Source organism: Poecilia latipinna, unplaced genomic scaffold, assembly GCF_001443285.1.
Source record: "Poecilia latipinna isolate Pla-1442-1.1 unplaced genomic scaffold, P_latipinna-1.0 Scaffold480, whole genome shotgun sequence".
In the NCBI taxonomy this organism is placed as follows: domain Eukaryota; kingdom Metazoa; phylum Chordata; class Actinopteri; order Cyprinodontiformes; family Poeciliidae; genus Poecilia; species Poecilia latipinna.
Genome location: NW_015113096.1, coordinates 191,620 through 212,268, shown reverse-complemented (window position 1 = coordinate 212,268; position 20,649 = coordinate 191,620). Strand labels below are relative to the sequence as shown.

General features: G+C 41.0%; 3 protein-coding genes across 5 annotated transcripts; all 3 read left to right on the top strand.

The window, feature by feature from the left end:
* Positions 1-595: 595 nt before the first annotated feature.
* Positions 596-4,395, top strand: LOC106951931 (elongation factor 1-alpha). The gene is made up of 8 exons (XM_015039719.1): positions 596-703; positions 1,472-1,626; positions 2,407-2,586; positions 2,662-2,958; positions 3,040-3,190; positions 3,282-3,538; positions 3,616-3,850; positions 3,945-4,395. Exons 2-8 carry the CDS (start codon positions 1,483-1,485, stop codon positions 4,064-4,066), a joined length of 1,386 nt encoding a protein of 461 aa, XP_014895205.1. The 5' UTR covers positions 596-703; positions 1,472-1,482; the 3' UTR covers positions 4,067-4,395.
* Positions 4,396-4,543: 148 nt separating this feature from the next.
* On the top strand, positions 4,544-9,955 carry LOC106951930 (elongation factor 1-alpha). The gene is made up of 8 exons (XM_015039718.1): positions 4,544-4,643; positions 5,873-6,028; positions 6,867-7,046; positions 7,122-7,418; positions 7,488-7,638; positions 7,994-8,250; positions 8,583-8,817; positions 9,600-9,955. The coding sequence occupies exons 2-8, from the start codon at positions 5,885-5,887 to the stop codon at positions 9,722-9,724; spliced, it is 1,389 nt and encodes a 462-aa protein (XP_014895204.1). The 5' UTR covers positions 4,544-4,643; positions 5,873-5,884; the 3' UTR covers positions 9,725-9,955.
* A 1,242-nt stretch (positions 9,956-11,197) lies between these two features.
* LOC106951929 (cyclic GMP-AMP synthase) lies at positions 11,198-20,235 on the top strand. Of its 3 annotated transcripts, none has more exons than XM_015039716.1 (9): positions 11,198-11,285; positions 13,843-13,963; positions 14,294-14,526; positions 15,212-15,434; positions 16,496-16,626; positions 17,159-17,303; positions 17,887-17,986; positions 18,481-18,603; positions 19,177-20,235. In XM_015039716.1, the coding sequence occupies exons 2-9, from the start codon at positions 13,888-13,890 to the stop codon at positions 19,553-19,555; spliced, it is 1,410 nt and encodes a 469-aa protein (XP_014895202.1). In that variant the 5' UTR covers positions 11,198-11,285; positions 13,843-13,887; the 3' UTR covers positions 19,556-20,235. The 3 variants fall into 3 exon arrangements, with proteins under 3 accessions (XP_014895202.1, XP_014895203.1, XP_014895201.1); XM_015039717.1 differs by lacking the exon at positions 11,198-11,285 and adding an exon at positions 13,694-13,708; XM_015039715.1 differs by lacking the exon at positions 11,198-11,285 and having other exon boundaries at positions 13,717-13,963.
* Positions 20,236-20,649: the final 414 nt, after the last annotated feature.

Sequence of the window (20,649 nt, the reverse complement as noted above, 5' to 3'; positions counted from 1 at the left end):
TAATAGACCAAAATCATCTATGCAGACTTGGGGACGACCATTTAATGAACATGAATAAACAAACAAGTAGACAAACTGTTCTTGTCACTAAAAACACACACACAAAAAAAAAAATCCAGAAAAAAGAGGAACATTTAGGAATTTTTTTGTAATCTGGCAAACCTTCAAGATACTTTTTTGTTTTAACTCTACAAAGAACTACCTTCTTATGTCATTAAAATAGTGTGTGTTTAATTTGTTTATTTAGCAAGTAAAAGTAAAAAAACAAAATAGTTTTTGCAGCAGTTCTGAAAAAAATGCTACTGTTAAACGCCAGCATTTTAAAATATTTTTGAGTAGAGTAGATATTTAAAAATATATAGATAAAATGCTTATATTGTTTATACTGAAAATGTGGATATATTTTAACCGCATTCTTTCATCTTTAAGTGTCAGGAGTAAGGTGGATGTGTTGTTTTGTGTGTGAACTCCTATGCCAGCTGAGGAAACACCACCATGCGTGTTTTAGTCTGCATCCGGCCGGCGTGGTGACGTTTTTTACAGGAATGCGCGTGATTTGCGGAGTTTTGCGCGGAGGGAGGATGACGGAACCTCCAGGCCGCCTCCCATGCAGTATAAAACCTCCCAGTCCGACTCTACTCTTCCTCTTTCTGTTACCTGGCTAAGGGGCAGCAGCTTTGGCCGTGAAAACCCAGAAACACCGGTGAGTTAAGCTCTGATTCATTCATTTACCAGAAATCATGACGCAGGCCTCGATGCCGTGTTTTACCTGCTAATGAGAAAACGTCTTCGGCTTATTCCTAACTTAAGCATATCGGAACTTTACGGTTTGCTGTTATGTAACCTGTTTAGTTTTTCACTTAGAATTGGATTTTAAACGTATGGAAAATGTTTAACCGCGTTGAATATGAGAGGAAGGATTTTTGTTTTCGTGGAGTTCAATAGTTTAGGATTAGAAAATGCGTTAAAAAGGGAGCGTATGTAGAGAAAATGAACAAAGGAGGCAGAGAAAACCCCACATCCGAGGATGCTTCGTTGGCATCTGGTCCCTCTCCTCCTGGGAACAACTGGACGGGTTTCCCAGTAACAGGTGTGGGTGTCTGGACCAGGATGGACTCTGGATATTTGGAGGTCTTTGTAACTTTATCCGACGTGGCCCAGGCAGTAACACGTGTCTCAGGCTGGCCTGGGGCCCGCTGCGGCCTAGCAGCCTCCGCCTTTTAGCAAAGCAGTCAGCTAAAGAAAAATATCAACGTAATGTAGAAATGCGGTTTTTGAAAGCGAAATTTATTATGTTGACCCGATTTAAAGACTTTAATAACAGTACATACTCTTCAGTAATGACCGATTAAAACCGGCTTAAGCCCGTTTTGCTTCGACCGACGCCTCTTTTGACTCATTTAGCTCTTAGCTTCCGTATTAAACGCTTTAAGCTAAAATGGCTAATGTGGTTTTTGCTTCTTTTAAACAGAAACTAAGACAATGGGAAAAGAAAAGACCCATATCAACATCGTGGTCATTGGCCATGTCGACTCCGGCAAGTCCACCTCCACCGGCCACCTGATCTACAAATGCGGAGGAATCGACAAGAGAACCATCGAGAAGTTCGAGAAGGAAGCCGCTGAGGTGAGAGAGGCTTTTATTTTCCTTTAATCCAACTTTTAAGGACGTTTTAAACACGTCCAAGATGGCGGCGTCGGCATGCCCAACTGCCCGGCACGAGGAGTGTAGCTGTAACTGTGTGCGCGCACGCGGGGTGGGGCCTGCCGGCGGCAACGGCTAGTGGTGACTGTGCATTTTATCCAGAGTAGGCCGCAGACCATTTAACGGAAACTGGAGATTACGGATTTGAAACTTAGAATTTATAAATACAAAAGTGCTCCAGTTCAAATTTAACATTTAAAAACACATTTTTAGTGCAAGTTCAGAACCCTACTTTAAAAACCTACATGCATAAACACTGAAACAGTTTCAGTTATATGAACTGAATGACCTTTAAATGATCAATTTGTAAGCAAGTGTTTAAAATTTTATTTAAATAGTTCAGTCAATTAATACTGTACCAATAGAGCTTAAAAGTAATGAAGCTAAAGTAAAATGTATATGTATGGTTAATAAGTACTCTTGCATAAACATTTACAAATGTCAACTGTATACCAATTGAAGGATTATCTGGAGATGAATTTAGAAAAGTCGTCTACTATGATTCGGCTCAGTTTGTTTTTTATTTAAACAAGGCAAAAAGAACACTTCATATAAAACTTGATTGACATCATAATGGGTCTAGTAATTTACCTGTATTTTAAAGGATTAAGTTTTCTTAAATCTTTTAAATGCATTTTAATTTCCCTGACAAATATTTACTCTAAAATTGAAGTTAAACCACAACTTTTCTTTTTTTGTTAGATGGGAAAAGGCTCTTTCAAGTACGCCTGGGTGTTGGACAAACTGAAGGCCGAGCGTGAGCGTGGTATTACCATCGACATCGCTCTGTGGAAGTTTGAGACCGGCAAGTACTACGTGACCATCATTGATGCTCCTGGACACAGGGACTTCATCAAGAACATGATCACTGGTACCTCCCAGGTAAGAACCCACAATATTAGATTGACTTGTTTAATTTTGGAATGTTTGAATCTAAAGTGACAATTAACTTTCCAGGCTGACTGCGCCGTCCTGATCGTTGCTGCTGGTGTTGGTGAGTTTGAGGCTGGTATCTCCAAGAACGGGCAGACCCGTGAGCATGCCCTGCTGGCCTTCACCCTGGGTGTGAAGCAGCTCATCGTTGGTGTCAACAAGATGGACTCCACTGAGCCCCCTTACAGCCAGGCCCGTTTTGAGGAAATCCAAAAGGAAGTGAGCACCTACATCAAGAAGATCGGCTACAACCCTGCCGCTGTTGCCTTCGTCCCCATCTCTGGATGGCACGGAGACAACATGCTGGAGGCTAGTACCAAGGTGAGACCTCGGCACCAAATGGGAATGTTTTTTGGGGGTTACTGATGAAGAAAACTAAGTCTTTTGTGTCGGTGACTGTAGATGAACTGGTTCAAAGGATGGAAAGTTGAGCGCAAGGACGGCAATGCCAACGGAACCACTCTCCTGGATGCCTTGGATGCCATCCTGCCACCTTCCCGTCCCACAGACAAGCCCCTTCGTCTGCCCCTGCAGGACGTCTACAAGATTGGCGGTAAGAATCCCTAAACAAAGTTTGTTTTGCATAATTTGAACTTACTCCAGTGCATTTGATGGTCTAAATCTCCTTCCCTCAACCCCCCCAGGCATTGGAACTGTCCCAGTCGGTCGTGTTGAGACCGGTGTCCTGAAGCCCGGCATGGTTGTCACTTTCGCCCCCCCTAACCTGACCACTGAGGTGAAATCCGTGGAGATGCACCACGAGTCTCTAACTGAAGCCGTACCCGGTGACAATGTTGGCTTCAACGTCAAGAACGTCTCCGTCAAGGAAATCCGTCGTGGATACGTCGCTGGAGACAGCAAGAACGACCCACCCAAGGCCGCTGATAGTTTCAATGCTCAGGTTGGTGCAGCTCATCTGATGCATAGACAAGACTCTGTTTTGGGGTAGTAGGTTTCTAACTCTGGACTCGTCCACAGGTCATCATCCTGAACCACCCAGGTCAGATCAACGAGGGTTATGCCCCCGTTCTGGACTGCCACACTGCTCACATTGCCTGCAAGTTCAAGGAGCTGATTGAGAAGATCGACCGTCGTTCCGGCAAGAAGCTTGAGGACAACCCCAAGTTCGTCAAGTCTGGTGATGCCGCCATCGTCAAGCTGATCCCCCAGAAGCCCATGGTGGTGGAGCCCTTCTCCAACTACCCTCCCCTTGGTAGGAGCCTGCCTCTGTGTTCTGTCTGGTTCTACAGCTAATGTAGTATTGGTATATTGCAGTATTGTCTAACACCACCTAACCTGTGTTCCAGGTCGTTTCGCCGTGCGTGACATGAGGCAGACTGTGGCTGTCGGAGTCATCAAGGCCGTTGACACCAAGGAAGTCTCTGGAAAGACGACCAAGGCTGCAGAGAAGGCCCAGAAGAAGAAATGAATGGTCGTGCAGGACATCCAACAACAAGACGCGTGCCGGCAGCTGCGGGCCACCCCCTCCCCCATCTCCTCGTACCACCCTGGGTCATCTTCCCCGAGGCACAGCTCTCTACTCAAGGACTGGCTTATGCTGATTAAAACCCATCGCAAAAGTTTCCGCAGGAAAAAAGAACTCTGGCATTGTCACCCAAGTCAAGACAGTGCCTCTTCTCAGTTCAGTTTGAGTTGGAAATGGTTTAGAACTGTATCTCAATGTTAAAAAATGCCACAAATTAATTGGAAAGAAAGCTGCTGGTAACTAATAAATAAATGTTTCTGAAAAAATTGCAATTGGCTTGTCTGGCATCCTTTAGCTGGGGTGGATGGTCAAGTCTGAAGCGGGGTGCAGCTGTTCCTGACCATGCTGTCCACTGAGACGTGTCATCTCTCCAGCCAATGGCACCGCTTGGTTTGAGAGAAGGAACCAACCAAGAAGCTGCGCAGCCCTCCCTTTATGTTCAGTATAAAAGCTCAACTCGGGTCGGGTTCGGTCCTTTTTGTCTCTTCTTTAACTCGGACCTTTTGGTTGCTGGACTAAGGTTGGTGAAAGTGTTTTTAACTGCATGCTGGAGTGAAAATGAGGCTAAAAGTTTAGTGAGTTTAAATCTCAACTGTGACAGCATGGTTTAGGAGGTGCTTCGTTTTGGAGGAAAACCCGATTCTGGGAATTAAAAGCTCTTCCATCAGCACAGCAGAGCCTCCGAATAAATGTTTAATGTAGACTGAAGGGGAGAGAAATGTCTACCTTCATGAACACGCCTAATGGCGCGCGTTCACATTACACAACATGGCGGCGGGCTGTGCGCAACATGGAGGCCGGAGACCGGCGCTAATACAGCATGTGGTGCGTCACTTTCCGGTGTCGGGAACGAGCACGTTTCCACCCTTAGAATGGCTGGTTATGGCAGGACGTTTTAACATAAAATTGGTTCCAACTGGGTAAATGCATTTCACATAACTTGTTTCGACTATCCTGAACCGTAATTTTCAATCCTCAATGGCTGTCGAGCATAGAGCAAATTAAACTGTTCCCAAGCTGAAAATGGGACCTTCTCAAAAATCCCTTAAAATTTCAAAATGCTACACAATCTTTTTTTTTCTAGTCGGAATACTTAATACAGTAATGTCATTCTGACCAGTCAGAATGTTCAAGATATCTGAAATAAAGCCTAAAACGGTTTTCAAAATTAGTTCTACTTAAATTTTGACAAATATCAGCAGTGAAACTTGAAAGTTTAATCTATATATCTAAAAATGCCTTGAATTATGGTGTCAAGATATCTTTGAAATGACTCCAGAATAAAATGAGATTTGAAGCCTTCTATAGACATTTACACGACATGTTTGACAACTGTGGATATCTTGGATTGACTCCTCAATACAACTGAATTGTAAATCTGCAATTTATTCTAGACAGAATAAGATATTTCAAACAGGTATTTCTCCAATCAGAATATATAGAGAAAAAGTCTAATCATACACAATTTCAAAGTTAAGCGTGGTAAGGGCGATTTTATATTAAAACGACCTGCTTTAGTTGCGTCTTAAAGTCATATAAAGCTAATATTTATTACAGAAAAGTCCTCTGACGTAATACATGTTGCTCAGCTGTAAAACCCTTTTAAGTTTGTAAAACTCTTTGAAAAATGAGTAACTGATCATTGAAATAGTTTAATTTTAAATGAATTATTAAATGGCCGCTGCTTTTAGAGAAAATGTGAACTTAAAAGCCTGAAAAAATGTTAAAGCTGCTCCTGTTTATTTGCAGCCGGTCAGTAAAATGGGAAAAGAAAAGACCCACATCAACATCGTGGTCATCGGCCACGTCGACTCCGGCAAGTCCACCACCACCGGCCACCTCATCTACAAATGCGGCGGCATCGACAAGAGAACCATCGAGAAGTTCGAGAAGGAGGCAGCCGAGGTCGGTTCCAGCAGCACTCGGTTCGGTTCGGTTCGGATTCTAATCACTGTGGCGGGGCAACCCTCTGTGGTGGAGGCTGCCATCTAGTGTCTGAAATGTGTACTGCAACAAGATGGGCTAAATATATAAAAAAAGATAAATTCTCATAAATAAGAACGTTTAATATTAGGAAAATGCATTTTGTTCACTTGCAAATAAAATGTGTGATGACGTTTTAGGGCCACTGTGGGTAACAAAAGGAAAAGGAGCAGTAAATTTCCACTAAAAACTTTTTCTAGAAGAAACAAGCACATTTCTGAGCTCAAAAAGCCAGAAATTTGCTAAGGAAAAAAAAAAAAAAAACAGAAATTTTGAGATTCCTCTCTGATTGTTTTTAATTTTAAAAAAAGGAGGTTTGTGAGCTCCAAAAGTCAGAAATGTGCTAGAATGAACACATTGAATGTTTTTAGAAAAAACATGGAAATTTCAGTTTCAAAAGCAGATTTCTTTTCCAAGAGTTGAAAAATGTTGACTTTTAAAACGGGAATTTCCGTTTTTTCTGAGATTAATTTAAAAAATACCAAATTTTTTCCAGCAAATTTTCAACTTTTCACTCTTTTTTGTTGCAAAGTTTTTTAAAGAAATTTTCTGACATTATTCTCAAAATTTCTGAGTTTTTCCAGTAAATGCTTGACTTTTCAGACTGTGAACAGACTGAGAAATGTTCTTTTTTTTTTTTTTTTTTTTTTTAAGTTTTCAGAGCGTTTATAGAACAAAAATTTATTACTCCCTTTTTTGTCTATCTACAATGGCCCGTCATGAAAATGCACCCAAGATTAAAGTGATGTTCTGTTCTCAGATGGGAAAAGGCTCCTTCAAGTACGCCTGGGTGTTGGACAAACTGAAGGCCGAGCGTGAGCGTGGTATTACCATCGACATCGCTCTGTGGAAGTTTGAGACCGGCAAGTACTACGTGACCATCATTGATGCTCCTGGACACAGGGACTTCATCAAGAACATGATCACTGGTACCTCCCAGGTAAGAACCCACAATATTAGATTGACTTGTTTAATTTTGGAATGTTTGAATCTAAAGTGACTCTTAACTTTCCAGGCTGACTGCGCCGTCCTGATCGTTGCTGCTGGTGTTGGTGAGTTTGAGGCTGGTATCTCCAAGAACGGGCAGACCCGTGAGCATGCCCTGCTGGCCTACACTCTGGGCGTGAAGCAGCTCATCGTTGGTGTCAACAAGATGGACTCCACTGAGCCCCCTTACAGCCAGAAGAGATTCGAGGAGATCACCAAGGAAGTGAGCGCCTACATCAAGAAGATCGGCTACAACCCTGCCACCGTCGCCTTCGTCCCCATCTCTGGTTGGCATGGAGACAACATGCTGGAGGCCAGCGACAAGGTGAGATGCAGAGTCCAAATCAGATTCTCATTGCGATCATGTGAACTGAATCCTTTTTTCTACTTGAAGATGAGCTGGTTCAAAGGTTGGAAAATTGAGCGTAAAGAGGGCGGAGCTACAGGTGTGACCCTGCTGGAGGCCCTGGACTCCATCATGCCACCTTCCCGTCCCACCGACAAGCCCCTCCGGCTGCCGCTGCAGGACGTCTACAAGATCGGCGGTGAGTAAAAGTGGTGCAGCTATCGCGCTAATAACAGAGCTAATGTTTTTGTTTAGCGCTTTCGCTAACTTTAACTTCAGCTAAACACCGTGTTGCCTTAGCAATAGCGAAACTAATGTTTATGATTAGCACTTTAGTTAGTATATTCCACCACTGTATATATGTGTGTCTGTCGTATGTCAGAAAGTATTCACACCCTGTTCCACACTTATACTAAGCCGAGTTTAGTGTAAAATAAACATAAAAAGCAGCCCATAATGTCAAGATAAAATAATATTTTCAGCCATTTTTGTAGATTTTGAGGGTTTTCTAACCTGAAGCACACAGCTCACACCCAGTGACTTTCCCCTCTCAGGTATCGGAACCGTTCCCGTGGGCCGCGTTGAGACCGGCATCCTGAAGCCCGGCATGGTCGTCACCTTCGCCCCCCCCAACCTGACCACTGAGGTGAAGTCCGTGGAGATGCACCACGAGTCTCTGCCCGAAGCTCTGCCCGGCGACAACGTCGGCTTCAACGTCAAGAACGTCTCCGTCAAGGAGATCCGCCGCGGCAACGTGGCTGGAGACAGCAAGAACGACCCGCCTCAGGCTGCGGAGAACTTCACCGCTCAGGTGAGCCGCAGAACCCGTTTACTGACGCAAAGCAGAACCAGAACCTTTTATCTGGATCAGATGCAGCCAATCTGCCTAGTTTTTAAATAAAAAACTATTTGGTAAAAAGTTGACTCGAGTACTGAGTAACTGATCAAATTATCAATCATTTAATATTTAGAATCCAAAAAGAAAATAAATCATGTAAATAACATAATTACAAAATAACAACAATAATATAAAACTGCAGGTGGATTTTTGGCTCACAGAGGGAATCACTCTGACACCCAGTGGTTCGCTCATTTAGGAGGTCGGTGTTTGTTTCTTTAACTGATGAGTCGCTCCTCTTGCAGGTCATCATCCTGAACCACCCGGGCCAGATCGCCCAGGGTTACGCCCCGGTTCTGGACTGCCACACCGCTCACATCGCCTGCAAGTTCAGCGAGCTGAAGGAGAAGATCGACCGCCGCTCCGGCAAGAAGCTGGAGGACAACCCCAAGGCCCTGAAGTCCGGCGACGCCGCCATCATCACCATGGTGCCTGGGAAACCCATGTGTGTCGAGAGCTTCTCCCAGTACCCCCCACTGGGTGAGTCAGCCCCTCCACTGGGGGTCGCTTTGTTTACGTTTCCAGAAACTTAAACCGAAAATTCAGGTGGAATCGGCGACACTGGTCTGGTACCGGTCAGTCTAAAAACAAGTGGAGTAATTCAACTTTTGGTTTCATAAAGAATCCAAGATGTCGCTCCAATGTAGGGATGCACTGATATGAAAATCTGGGCCAATATCGATATGCGATGTTAATATTTCTGTTATATTGCCAATATTTACCAACACTATATAAATATAGTTTCAACTTTTGGCCGATACTACCACTTCCACTGGCAGATAATTTTACTTATAACAAGACATTTTTTCCTTGTTATAAATTAGATAATCTGCCAGTTTAGCTATCACTTTTTCATCAGTATTAAGTAATTATTTACTTTTAAAAAGCTCCTATATCTTGTTCAAAAGTTATTTGTAAGTTAGTTTTGTCTTATTTAAAGTGCACTAAGATATTTACAGTGGAAACTGGACCAACAGCAGTTGGTTAGGTTTTGTGTTTTTGCAGTGTAGTGTGTTCGCAGCAGCTCGTCTTGCTTGGGCATTACGTTCCTACGCACTTATCACCAGGCGCAAGAAAAAGTAGTTCCCTTCAACCCGTCTCCTTTAGAAAAGATCTAAATAATTGTGTTACTTTCTAGCATGTTTTTGTTAAGATCCATTATCTCAGATGACTGGATATTGAAAGTATTGATCCCTGGACTTGAGAATCGAAAGCTCAGTATCAATCCGCCCATCACTGGTGACGTTTCCTTTCCCTCTCAGGTCGCTTCGCCGTCCGCGACATGAGGCAGACGGTGGCTGTGGGCGTCATCAAGACGGTGGAGAAGAAGGCTCCGTCCGGCGGAAAAGTCACCAAGTCTGCACAGAAGGCCGACAAGAAGAAATGAATCTTCATGCAGGACGTCCAGCAGAAAGCTGCAGCTCCTCCTCATCCTCACCACCCGACGCCGTCTTCTTCTCTGAGGCATGGATCTCTACTCAAGGACTGGATTATGCTGATTAAAGCCCATCGCAAAAGTTTCCGCAGGAAAGGAGGCAGATTCTCCGCCTTCAACTGGAAGCTCTGGTGTTAACTAAGATGAAGCCAAAACAATAAAAATATCACAGAATCAAACACACTTCTCCTGTTTCTATGTGCTTTTTCTCTTAAGTCTGTTTACTGACTAAATATTTAGCCAGCAAACGTAACTTTGGTTTAAAGCTAAATACTTTGTTTACAAACTAAAATAAAGCTTGCAAGACAACTATTTAATTTGGAGTTAAATATTTATTTTTAAGCTAAATATTTAGCTTTCTAACTAGCTTTAGTTCAGAGCTAAATATTTACTTTGCTAATTAAATATTTACTATACTATTTGGAATATATATTTAAATGTATGATTTATATTTAAATATAAAACTAAATGTTTAAATATTTAATTTAAAACAAAATATTTAAATATTAAGTTTTAGCTAACTTTATTTTGGAGCTAATTATTTAATTTGTAAGCTAAAGATTTAAATATTTAGTTTAAATATAAGACTATATTTTGTATTTAAATACATATTTAAATGCATATTTAAATATGTATTTAAATACATATGTTTTGTGTTTAGTTTATACTTAAATATTTAGTTTTGGCCAACTAGAGCTAAGTATTTCGTTTGTTTTAGGTCATAGATTTAGCTCAAAGATAAATCTTTAGTTTGTGAACTAAAGATCACGCTTGCTAATGAAAATCTATTATTTGAAATGACAACTTCCATAAACGAATGAATAATGTGAAAGAAATGAACCCTGTTTTTCTCTATTACTGGCTGAATAACTCAAATTATTACTGTTCACTTTTTATTGTGCAACTTTACAAACATCACCCCATGTGTACGAAAAATGTAAATTTCTATCTTTTATTTTGATTTTGAGTCTAAAACAATCAAATAAAACAGTATTTGAATCAAAAAGTTTTTTTTCTAAATTTGAGAAAAGTCAGGAGAGAAACCAAGAATTTTGGAAAATGGGAATTTATCTTTCAGTCTGTAATTGAGTTTTTTTTTCACAATTTGTTAGATTTGGGAAATTTTGTTGCTCAACTATTGAAAGTGTATAAACTAACCAATTATTATGCATTGTTTAGAGTGAAAGAAAAGCCTACATGGATGTTAAAATAAATGTGAATGGAAAAAGTTTGAGTCTAAACTTGTCCACAAGAATCTTTATTTTAATGATATTGCAGTAAAGTGATGGCATATTTTCCCCAGAATGATTTTTATTTTTGGCATGTCAGTGCTTCCGTACACCATAGTTACAGTTTGTGGTTTCATTTCTGACGCTTCCTAGTAGATGAAAGCGAAACCTAGTCAGCGCTTCCAACCAATAACAGCAGAGCTCAGGTTCTGCTGGGCAGGAGACGCGGCTCGGTTCCAGGTCCGGTTCAGGTAACAACATTTTCACAGCAGAACCTGGCCCAGGTGAGATGCTGCCTTTTTTCATTCGTTATTTCTGTTGAATCCAAAACTAATGTTTTGGGGTTTTTTCAATGATTTTAATGGTTTTTAATGAAATCAGCCGATGGTTAATAAAGTCCAACTGGAATCGCTGGATATTCTGTAGTTTAGCTGTTTAGTTAATCATCTAGAAATATTTTTCGTGTTGTGATTGGGTTTATTTAAAAAGCAGGTCATTTAAACAACATGCTTTACAAGCAGTCATAAAACATACCAGCATGTGATCCGGACTAAAGGAACATATTCCTCCCCATCCGTTTTGTTCATCGCCAAAATATTTTTTTCTTTCACAGTTTTTCATCCATTTCTACATTCCAGTCTGAAAGTAAATAAATTAATAAAGTATTTCAGGAAAACTTCTGTCACTTCCTTCTCCCAACTCAGGGAATGTTTGAACTCAGGGAACGTTCCGGGACTGAAGAGCTGAACGTCTCATTTTGTCCCATCCTTCCTGCAAACGTGCATTAACCCTTTCACTGCCGGGGTTTATCTATAGTTAAATTAAAAACAACATTAAGCATTACGTAACTGTGTTTTGTTATCCAGTAGTTGCTGAATAAAGTAGAATATTTGAATCAAAGCTCAATACTTTGTTATTATTATTATTACTACTCAGACAGGCTTTTTAATATTTGAAACATGGCAGACTGCTGATTTCATTCTGGTTTCCATGGTAACCGCAGTCTTAGTGTTCAATGGAAAAACCACAGAAGTGATTCTGTTGGAATGGAGAGCTGGGTCGGGCTCAGGTCCAGACTGGTTTGAAATCTGACCTGAACACCTGGGATCTCTTTGTGTCAACAGGTAACTTTTCATTGACAGAACTCACAGGTGGGGAACCCCAAGGTCCGATCCTGGGGCCCCTTATGTCCAATATCTAAATGATCTCATTCGCTCAGGTTACAGCAAGAAATCAGATTAGCTCTCAAAACTACGTAATTCATACACAGCTCTACGTTACGATGTACCAGGTGACTCTGAACCCATTCAAAACCAAACAGATGCTGAGAGCAAATCAATGTCTGCAGGCGCCACGACGTTTTCCAGCTGATCAGAAACTAAACTTAAGTTATTATTTTGGGAGCTGAAGAGGGACAATCTAGAGTTATAGCTCTAGAGTCAACACACACCTTTAGTGATTACAGCTGGAAACCAGAGATCAGCTGAAATCTGGGTTTGAACCTTCAAAGACACATAAAGACAGTTACAAAGTCAGCCTTCTATTACTTGTAGGGATTATGCAGTGTTTTTCAACCTTTTTGAGCCAAGATACATTGTTTTAATTGAAAAAAATCACGAGGCACACCACCAACCAAAAATGTAAACAAAGATACTCTGTAGCCGCCTATATATATAGTCATTCTTATCAAAGTGTCTTGAATAGAAATCAAATAAACATAAAAAATTATTTTTATCATATTTTACATTTCTTATTTCAAATTGCACTTAACATGCCCACTTCAAAAATACACCTGAACACCTGAACAGGGCCACAACACTGTCGTGTGTGGCACTGTTTGTGAATTGTTTTACATTGTTTGAGAATTGTTTTACATTAAAACAATTCTTTTGTTTTAATGTGAAATGCTCTGTACCTACTGCCATCTAGTGGTAATAAAATTACATGATTACGCCGCTAGTCACTACTACAGCAAAGACACTCAAAGATGGCATTATTTGCAGATAATGAATTCATTTTCAAAAAATCTTTCAAGACCAATCCAATTACCATATTTTCCGGACTATGAGCGCACCATATTATAAACCGTACCTTCAAATTTTTTGAACCCCCCGGAAACTTACATATATCAGCCGCACCGGGCTACAGGCCGCTGGTCATAGACATTAGACATTAACGTATATGATGTCCATGCCACTGGTATCTCTGCCGCTCTGTTTCCCATAAGGACCCAGCAGAGGGCAGCAGAGGGCTGCGTCCTAATAACTGCTGGATATATTAAGGACCCAGTTCTCCGTCTCCAAATCCGGTTCTGTTCACGCGGAGTTTACGTGCAGCGGCTTTATTTCCCTCCTGTCCTGCCAGATCGATACTCCTGCATCATATGAGTTTGAAAACATTTCTCCGTCATGCCTGCTGCTAGCATGTGCTTGTTCTAAATGACAAATAGCGCATTCTTCTTTGATTTCCAATTTTGACTTCCAATGATTCACTTCCTGCTAAAGAGCCCCCTGGTGGTTGAAGAAAAATCTACAGAAAAGCCACATGTTCAAAGTGTAGGAAAAAAGTAGCAGCTAATAGTCCGGAAAATACAGCAGGTGAAATTGGATAATTTCCACGGCACACCTGACGATCACTCACGGTACACTAGTGTGCCGCGGCACAGAGGTTGAAAAACACTGGATTAAAGGACTAATGTCACAGCGAGGTCTGGATCATTTAGTCGCATTGATTACTGCAACAGTGTCTTCATAAGTCTGTCTAAAAAAAACAGCTGCGGCTGATCCAGAACGCCGCTGCTCGCGTCTCACTGCTGCTGCCCGTTTTCTGCTTCTTCTGCAGATTTTTCTCTCTGAATATTCAGTTTAAGGCCGAGACGACTGAAGGATGGACACAGAGGACAATCAGCCTGAGGTCGTCTCTCCTGTGAGACGAAGGCCGAGAGTTCAGCCGCAAGACTCAGGTAAAACCGATGATCAGCCCAGGTTAGAGGAATCGTTTTCTGGCTCCAATGTACAGCGGCACATTGGACCGATGTAGACAGAAACCAGAGAAAGGAGTAAACTTCAGACAAAAAACGATTTATCTCAGACATTTTCCATAAAAAATAGACATTTTCTGAATTTCAAAGGTCAAAATTTTTCTAGAAAAAACTTTGACTTTTCAAACTCAGAAATTTCTTTGTGTTTTTTTTTCTAGAAAATTCTGAGATTTTTGGTAGTAATTTACTCGGTTTTTTTCTACCTGCAATGTCTTTTAATTTGGCGTCGTACTCATCACCGTCACCCTGCAGTGGAAAGCTCCCTGTCGGTGGAGGAACCGCTTCCCATCCCTCCCCATCTGGCCCACTGGATCAAGCTGCGGGCCAAGGAGCTGAAGATCCGGCAGAAGGACCGGTCCTGGGCCGCCGAGTTGGTCAACGACTTCAGGGAGAACCTGCTGAGGTTCCTGAAGAACAGCAGCGACCAGCCGCTGTTCCAGTCGGCCGACTTCCTCACCACAGGGAGCTACTTTGAGAAGGTCAAGGTGAGGTCAGGGGGAAACGGACCAGAACCTGCAGCAGTTTGACACTCTGGTTCCACCGACTGGAACTTACAAAAAGCGAAAAAACTTATTATGAGTGAAATAATCTGCCAATGAACTAAGAATTTTGCTACAACATTAAAGATTTATTGACTTTAAACAAACTCCTATGTCTTGCTGAAGAGTTATTTGTAAATTGGTTTTGTTTTATGTACTAATATTTCCACTAAAATACTTGGTTGTCGTGATCTGTGTTTCTGTGTGTTTATTTTTGAGTTCTTCTGTGTTCAGTCCTGTTTTCCCTGTGTAGTCCTGTTCCCTGTGAGTCTCTGTCCTCCCTGTTTGCTCCCCAGGTGTGTCGTATCCCCCTGATTACCCTGTGTGTATTTAGCCCCACCTGTTGTCTGTGTTCGTTGTCAGATCCTCGTCATTTGTAACTGTTTCCCTGTGCCGTCGTGTCCCACCCTCGTCTAAGTCTGTTTTCCTGTGGACTCTGAATCATTAAATTCATCATTTTCACCTTCATCCTGGCTGCCTGCGTCTCATCTCACCTCACCAAACCCCGAACCATGACATTGGTAGCATTTTGTGTTTTTTCAGAATAACTGATAGGAGGAATAAAATCGTCTGGATGTTGTCGGGTTTGGAAAGTAAATCTGGTCAGAGTCGGACTCTGTTTCTCCCTCAGATCTACATCCCTGATGAGTTCGACATGATGCTGAAGCTTCCGGTTCCCTCTCGCTTCAGCACCACCAAGCTGGACGCCGGCCTGTTCTACCGCATCGACCTGACCCGGCCCACGCGAACCCCCATCAAGGACTTCCTGCTGGACGACAGACTCACCCTGTCCTCCAGTAAAATCCTGACCGAGATGTTCCGGCTCGTCCGCAAGTTCCTGAAGACCTACAGAGGTCTGTGGTTCTGCCCTACTCTACCGCTGATGCTAAAGTCTGAGCATCTGGGTCAGATTTTTCTTTCTGTTTGGGGTTTGCATGTTCTCCTCCTGCTTGGGTTCTCCAAACTGACTTTAGGTGCCAGTAGCTGTGTTTCTATTAACCATAAAATTGCGCAAATTGAAAGTATGAAAATAAATTTGCTTAACAAAAACATGGCAATTTTGAAAAAATTCTCTTTTTTCTATAGAAATTTTTTTTTTAAAGGTTTATTTGGCTCTAGTGGCCTTTATTTGAAAGTAGTTTGACAGGAAAGAGGGGGAAGACATGCAGCAAATGTCACCAGGCCGGGAATCGAACCTGCGACCACCAGCATGAGGACTAAGGCCTCAATACATGGGTTGTGCTTTGCCCCTGCCACCACAGCACCCCTAAAAAAGTTTTTGGCATTGGTGTTTTTTCAGCCGTATTAAAATAGCTTTATTTCAGAGAACTGCAATGGAAACACCTTTTCCACATCAAACGAGTCACATGATCAACAACCAGTTTTACTACTGGCAGAAATGTTGAAGAAGACTACAGGAAGCGGTAGGAGGATGAGGATTGTTTTGGTTTTTTTGGACAATGTGCAGCTCTGCTTCGAGACGCAGCTCCTCCCAGTAAAGGGCTGAGTGATGGTTTCCTGAAGGAGGAGTTTCAGAGAGCAGGAACTTTTAAAGACACAATTTCAAGGCCTTAAATTACAAAATCAAATTTCTTTGAAGTTATATTTGATATTTATAGCATTTTTATGCCAACTGAATATGACATAGTTAGTTGGTTGTTCTATAAGTGGCTGGGAAACATAATAATGGAAACACCGCAATTGTGAAATTGTATTTTTTGATATAAGCAGAACAAAGACAAATATTTGCGCCCATTAGTTAGTGTGTGTAGGGTTGTGTGTCCAGAGTGTGCGCCTCCTGGTCGGGTCCAGGCTCTGCATGGATTCTCAGGTCTGGACAGTCGAATGGACAGATGTTTGAACGTTTCTGAACTGTGAAGGTTCTGACTCTGGTTTGTGTTTCTCTCCTGTTCAGTCCCGGATCATCGCTGCCGGTGGGAGTTGAACAGGAAGAAACCCAACTCTCCCGCCGTCACTCTGTCTCTGTGCCGGAGAGACAGCGGCGGGGAGGAGCTGATTTCTGTGGACGTCGTTCCGGCTCTGGAGGTAATCAATAAATCAATAAATCTGCTCCTTCAAAACATTTCGGAACAGAAAGTTCACTTTAATTCATCAGGTGATTTCTTGATTTCTGAGACAGGCTCACTTACTAGTTAAACCTTTCCAAAGTGTGCATGATTATCTCTTCACTCCTTTATTAAAGGAGTTAGTGTTCATAATTTGGTGCCAAATTGTTCCACTTTATCAAACAAAATCCTAATAAGAGACAATTTGTCTTAAAACTTTCAAAGAGCAAGAATAATTTTTAAATTGATCATATGGCCGCCTTAATTTATTTATCTGTTAACTTATTCAGTTTAGCTGTCCAGCAGGACAATCAGAGATATTATGGGATGGTTTAGACCGAAGCAGATTTGTGGGTTAGATGGCCTAGTCAAAGTCCAGACTTGAATTTATCTTCAATTCTGTTTCAAAACATCAGAACATACCAGATTGTGCTGTTCAGCACAGTTTAATGACACTTGATGAGCAGTTTCTCTGATGAGTTTGAAATGTTTGCTGCTGTTTGTGCTTGGAGGTCCAGAGCTGGCCCCCTGCGGTGCGAAACGGCCCCGACGTGGACAGGTGGCTGGGAACGAAGCTCCGCCAGGAAATCAGGAGCTTACCTTGTTACTTTGTTCCTAAAAGGCAGAAAGGACGGAAACTGAGTGAAGACGCCAAAGGTGAGAAGAAGACTTTTTATGTCAGTGCAAATTCAGATGTTTGCCTTTAGCGCCACCTGGTGGTTTCAACTGGAAACACAATTTATTCACCTGACCTTTTTGGACAAGCTCATGTGTTTGGCCTTATGTTTCATATTTTAACCTTACTAGAAGAATAATTGAATTAGCTTGGATCAAACCAAGGGTCCCAGAGTGTGGCACCAGGCCATTTGTGACCCTTTTCTTTGTGGCCCCCAACTGCAGCTCAAAAACGGTACAAACGTGGCCCTCCAGAGGGAACTTTTCATTTTTTAGCATGAGAATTTCAATGACGTATTTAATTATTCTTTAGTGCATAATAAAAAGTGTTGGGGAGAAAGTATTTTCATTTTAATTTCATAGTAAGTAGGTGTAGAAATGACTTTTACTCAAAAAAGAAGGAATACAACACATTAATTCTTCTATTAAACTGTGTTAAATACAGTGTTAGACTAAACATTTGGATTCAGTGAAAATGTTAGTGGTTAAATGTGTAAAGTGAGATTAATCTGCTTCCTGATCTCCACCATCTGGTCATCCTGTTCTTATTTTGGCTGTTTTTCAGAAAGCTGGAGGATTTCTTTCTCTCACATTGAGAAGAAAATCATCACATCTCACGGCAACAAGAAGACCTGCTGTGAGAGCAGAGGCACCAAATGCTGCCGGTGGGTTCAAACTCAGCCCCACAACTTTCTGGGAAATTATTTTTATACAAATCTCTGAGCATTTAAAGATCCCATACAAAAAGCATTAAACTGCATTATCATTTTTGACACATTTCTGCTTATTTACCTGCTTTTTAAAATAACAAACGCGTGAAAACATGCAGCAGTATTCTGTGTTTCAAAAATGAGATGAAATGTGAACGTTTCCCCACAGACTCCTTTCATTAAAGTGAGAAAACCCAGCCCTGTTAGGAGCTCCAAATCTCCGCCATGCCGTCCACCATTTAAAGTTTAAACTGATCAATCAAAGCTGGACTTTATCTCAGTGAATTTGCATGTTAATATCTTTTACAGTTTTTAAATACTCACAGTTTGTGATTACAGCAGCACAGACAGATGATGTTACTCCAGATTCTGAGCCTGAAATGTTTTTATGATTCAACCCACTGTTGAGGTTTCTGTCTTCTGTATTAATCTGCCCCATTATTTCCCAGCAAGCAGTGCCTCATGCTGCTGAAGTCTCTCATTGAGGGTCTGAAGCGGCGCTACCCCAAAGAGCTGGAGGACTTGTGTTCGTACCACGGCAAGACGGCCTTCCTGCACACTCTGTCCACCAGGTGCGGACCGGACACCGACTCCAGGGTTAAAACGACACACTGCAGCTCGATAAAGCATTCATTCTAATTGATTATTACACTTTTGGGGGTTATAACACCAAATGTATATGAAACAATCTGAAAAGTGTGGCATGCATTTTTTTTCAAGCTCTCCCAAGTCATGACTTTCAGTTTGTCTTAAGAATGTGTCAAAGAAATTCACTGTGACCGTCTTAATTTAATTTAGTTTTAGATTTTTCTTATACTTTTTATAATTTCCTTTGTTTTGTATTTACTGATTGTATTAGTTAAGTCATTTTTTTTTTTACTAGATAAATTACTCATTGTCCAAGAACAGATGAAAAATAGCCCTTTGGATAATTCTGGAGCATTTGCAGAAATGAATGTGTATTACCCCGACCAAACAAATTAAATTTAAATTTACAAGAATGGTGAAAGATTTATATGAAAGGCTGAAGAAATATTAATTAAGACCAATTTACAGTGAACAAGCTGTTTGGGGGGAAATCTGAAGAAATGTTTGAGGTTCTTGGTTTATCAGTAATTTATTTATTTCTGAATATTTCCTGTCAGGTATAATGATTCCTCCTGGGCTCCTCAGCATCTTCCCACCTGCTTCCTGCAGCTGGTGGCTGCGCTACAGGACTATGCCCGCACAGGCTCGCTCCCTCACTTCTTTGTTCCTGAGAGCAACCTCTTCGCGACATCCGTGTTTCCTCGCAGAGCTCAGGAGTTCCTAGTCAAAGTCCTGGAGGAGCAGATGAAGGAAGGTCTGCCGCTGCTGAGGCCTCCGCCTCTTCTTCCTTCTCTGAAACCAGTCACCGTCAGAACCGAAATGAACCCAGAAGAACTTCCTGAAAAATCCCACCCTCTGATTTCTTCTGATTGGCTGAAGCTCATCCTGGTGTTTGTTGTTGCTGTGGTGTTTGGCTTTAAGTTCCTCTGTTTTTAACTAGGCCATTGGTGTCCAAAGTCAGTCAACAAGGGACGCTATCCTGGTTCAGCACACCTGAATCTAACGATGGTTCATCAGCTGAACTGTATCTGAGGTTGAGCATTTCAATCAGCTGTATTGAAGCAGAAAAAACATAAAATTAGCTGCATCTCCATTAATCATAAAATTGAGCAAATTGGAATTACGAAAATGAATTTGTTGAATAGAAACACGTCAATTTCAAAAAACTGAAATCAGTTTTTGGTTGAGGTGGTTCCTCCTGTATGTATCACAACATTTCAGATTTCAGCAGATCTTAATGTGTGTTTTTCATTTCTTTGAAAGGAAGCAGGAAGAAGGAATGGCTTAGCGAGCGCTAGCTCCAAGTTTACATACTATTTCTTAGTCAAAATGGTAATCCTGTATATGGATACACATACATGCATTTATGAACACGCACATATCCATGTGTGCATAGACCATGACGCCAATTAATGAATGAATCCACTATCAGTAAGTTTTTCTTTGATTTTTTTCCATTTCCAACCAACATAAATTTGCTTTTGGATAATTTCATCATTTGAGTTGATAAATTTATTTCTGACAACATCCTAAAGCTGCTTTAAATCCTGATCAGAACAAAGAGTGGTTGCATCATCTGCAAAAATAAAAATCAGAATGTTTGTGACTAATATGCATAATGTTTGTGTTATATGTTTTTTTTTTATTCAGAACAACAAATTATTAAATGAAGCTTCCTTGGGAAACAAACATAAGTATCCTTTTATAAAAATGAAATAAATCTTTTTCAGATTGCAGCAAAATTATTTTTGGTCATAATATATTTAGCATAAGAAGTCATCATCTTTGTATTTTAGTGCTTTGTGACCTTCTGTAAGGATTAAAAACAGTAATATACATAATTAAAAACATTAACTGTTTTTAATTATGTAAGGATTAAAAACAGTTAATGAATGGATTGTCATCCATTCATTAACCTTCATTTGCCACTAGAATTTTTATTTTTCAAAGTATACATAATATTTATTACATTTATACTCCTATTAACGGGTTAATGTTTCAGTGGATTTACTTTATCTTTGAAACAATAT

What these genes read in the sequence shown, in the direction of transcription:
- LOC106951929 (XM_015039716.1), top strand. Translation starts at nt 13,888, where the DNA reads ATGGACACAGAGGACAATCAGCCTGAGGTCGTCTCTCCTGTGAGACGA. An exon ending in ACTGAGTGAAGACGCCAAAG is followed by an intron (nt 17,304 to 17,886) that starts GTGAGAAGAAGA and finishes GCTGTTTTTCAG; the next exon opens with AAAGCTGGAGGATTTCTTTC. An exon ending in AGAGGCACCAAATGCTGCCG is followed by an intron (nt 17,987 to 18,480) that starts GTGGGTTCAAAC and finishes ATTATTTCCCAG; the next exon opens with CAAGCAGTGCCTCATGCTGC.
- LOC106951931 (XM_015039719.1), top strand. Translation starts at nt 1,483, where the DNA reads ATGGGAAAAGAAAAGACCCATATCAACATCGTGGTCATTGGCCATGTC. An exon ending in TCGAGAAGGAAGCCGCTGAG is followed by an intron (nt 1,627 to 2,406) that starts GTGAGAGAGGCT and finishes TTTTTTTGTTAG; the next exon opens with ATGGGAAAAGGCTCTTTCAA. An exon ending in TGCTGGAGGCTAGTACCAAG is followed by an intron (nt 2,959 to 3,039) that starts GTGAGACCTCGG and finishes CGGTGACTGTAG; the next exon opens with ATGAACTGGTTCAAAGGATG.
- LOC106951930 (XM_015039718.1), top strand. Translation starts at nt 5,885, where the DNA reads ATGGGAAAAGAAAAGACCCACATCAACATCGTGGTCATCGGCCACGTC. An exon ending in CGGAGAACTTCACCGCTCAG is followed by an intron (nt 8,251 to 8,582) that starts GTGAGCCGCAGA and finishes CTCCTCTTGCAG; the next exon opens with GTCATCATCCTGAACCACCC. An exon ending in CTCCCAGTACCCCCCACTGG is followed by an intron (nt 8,818 to 9,599) that starts GTGAGTCAGCCC and finishes TTTCCCTCTCAG; the next exon opens with GTCGCTTCGCCGTCCGCGAC.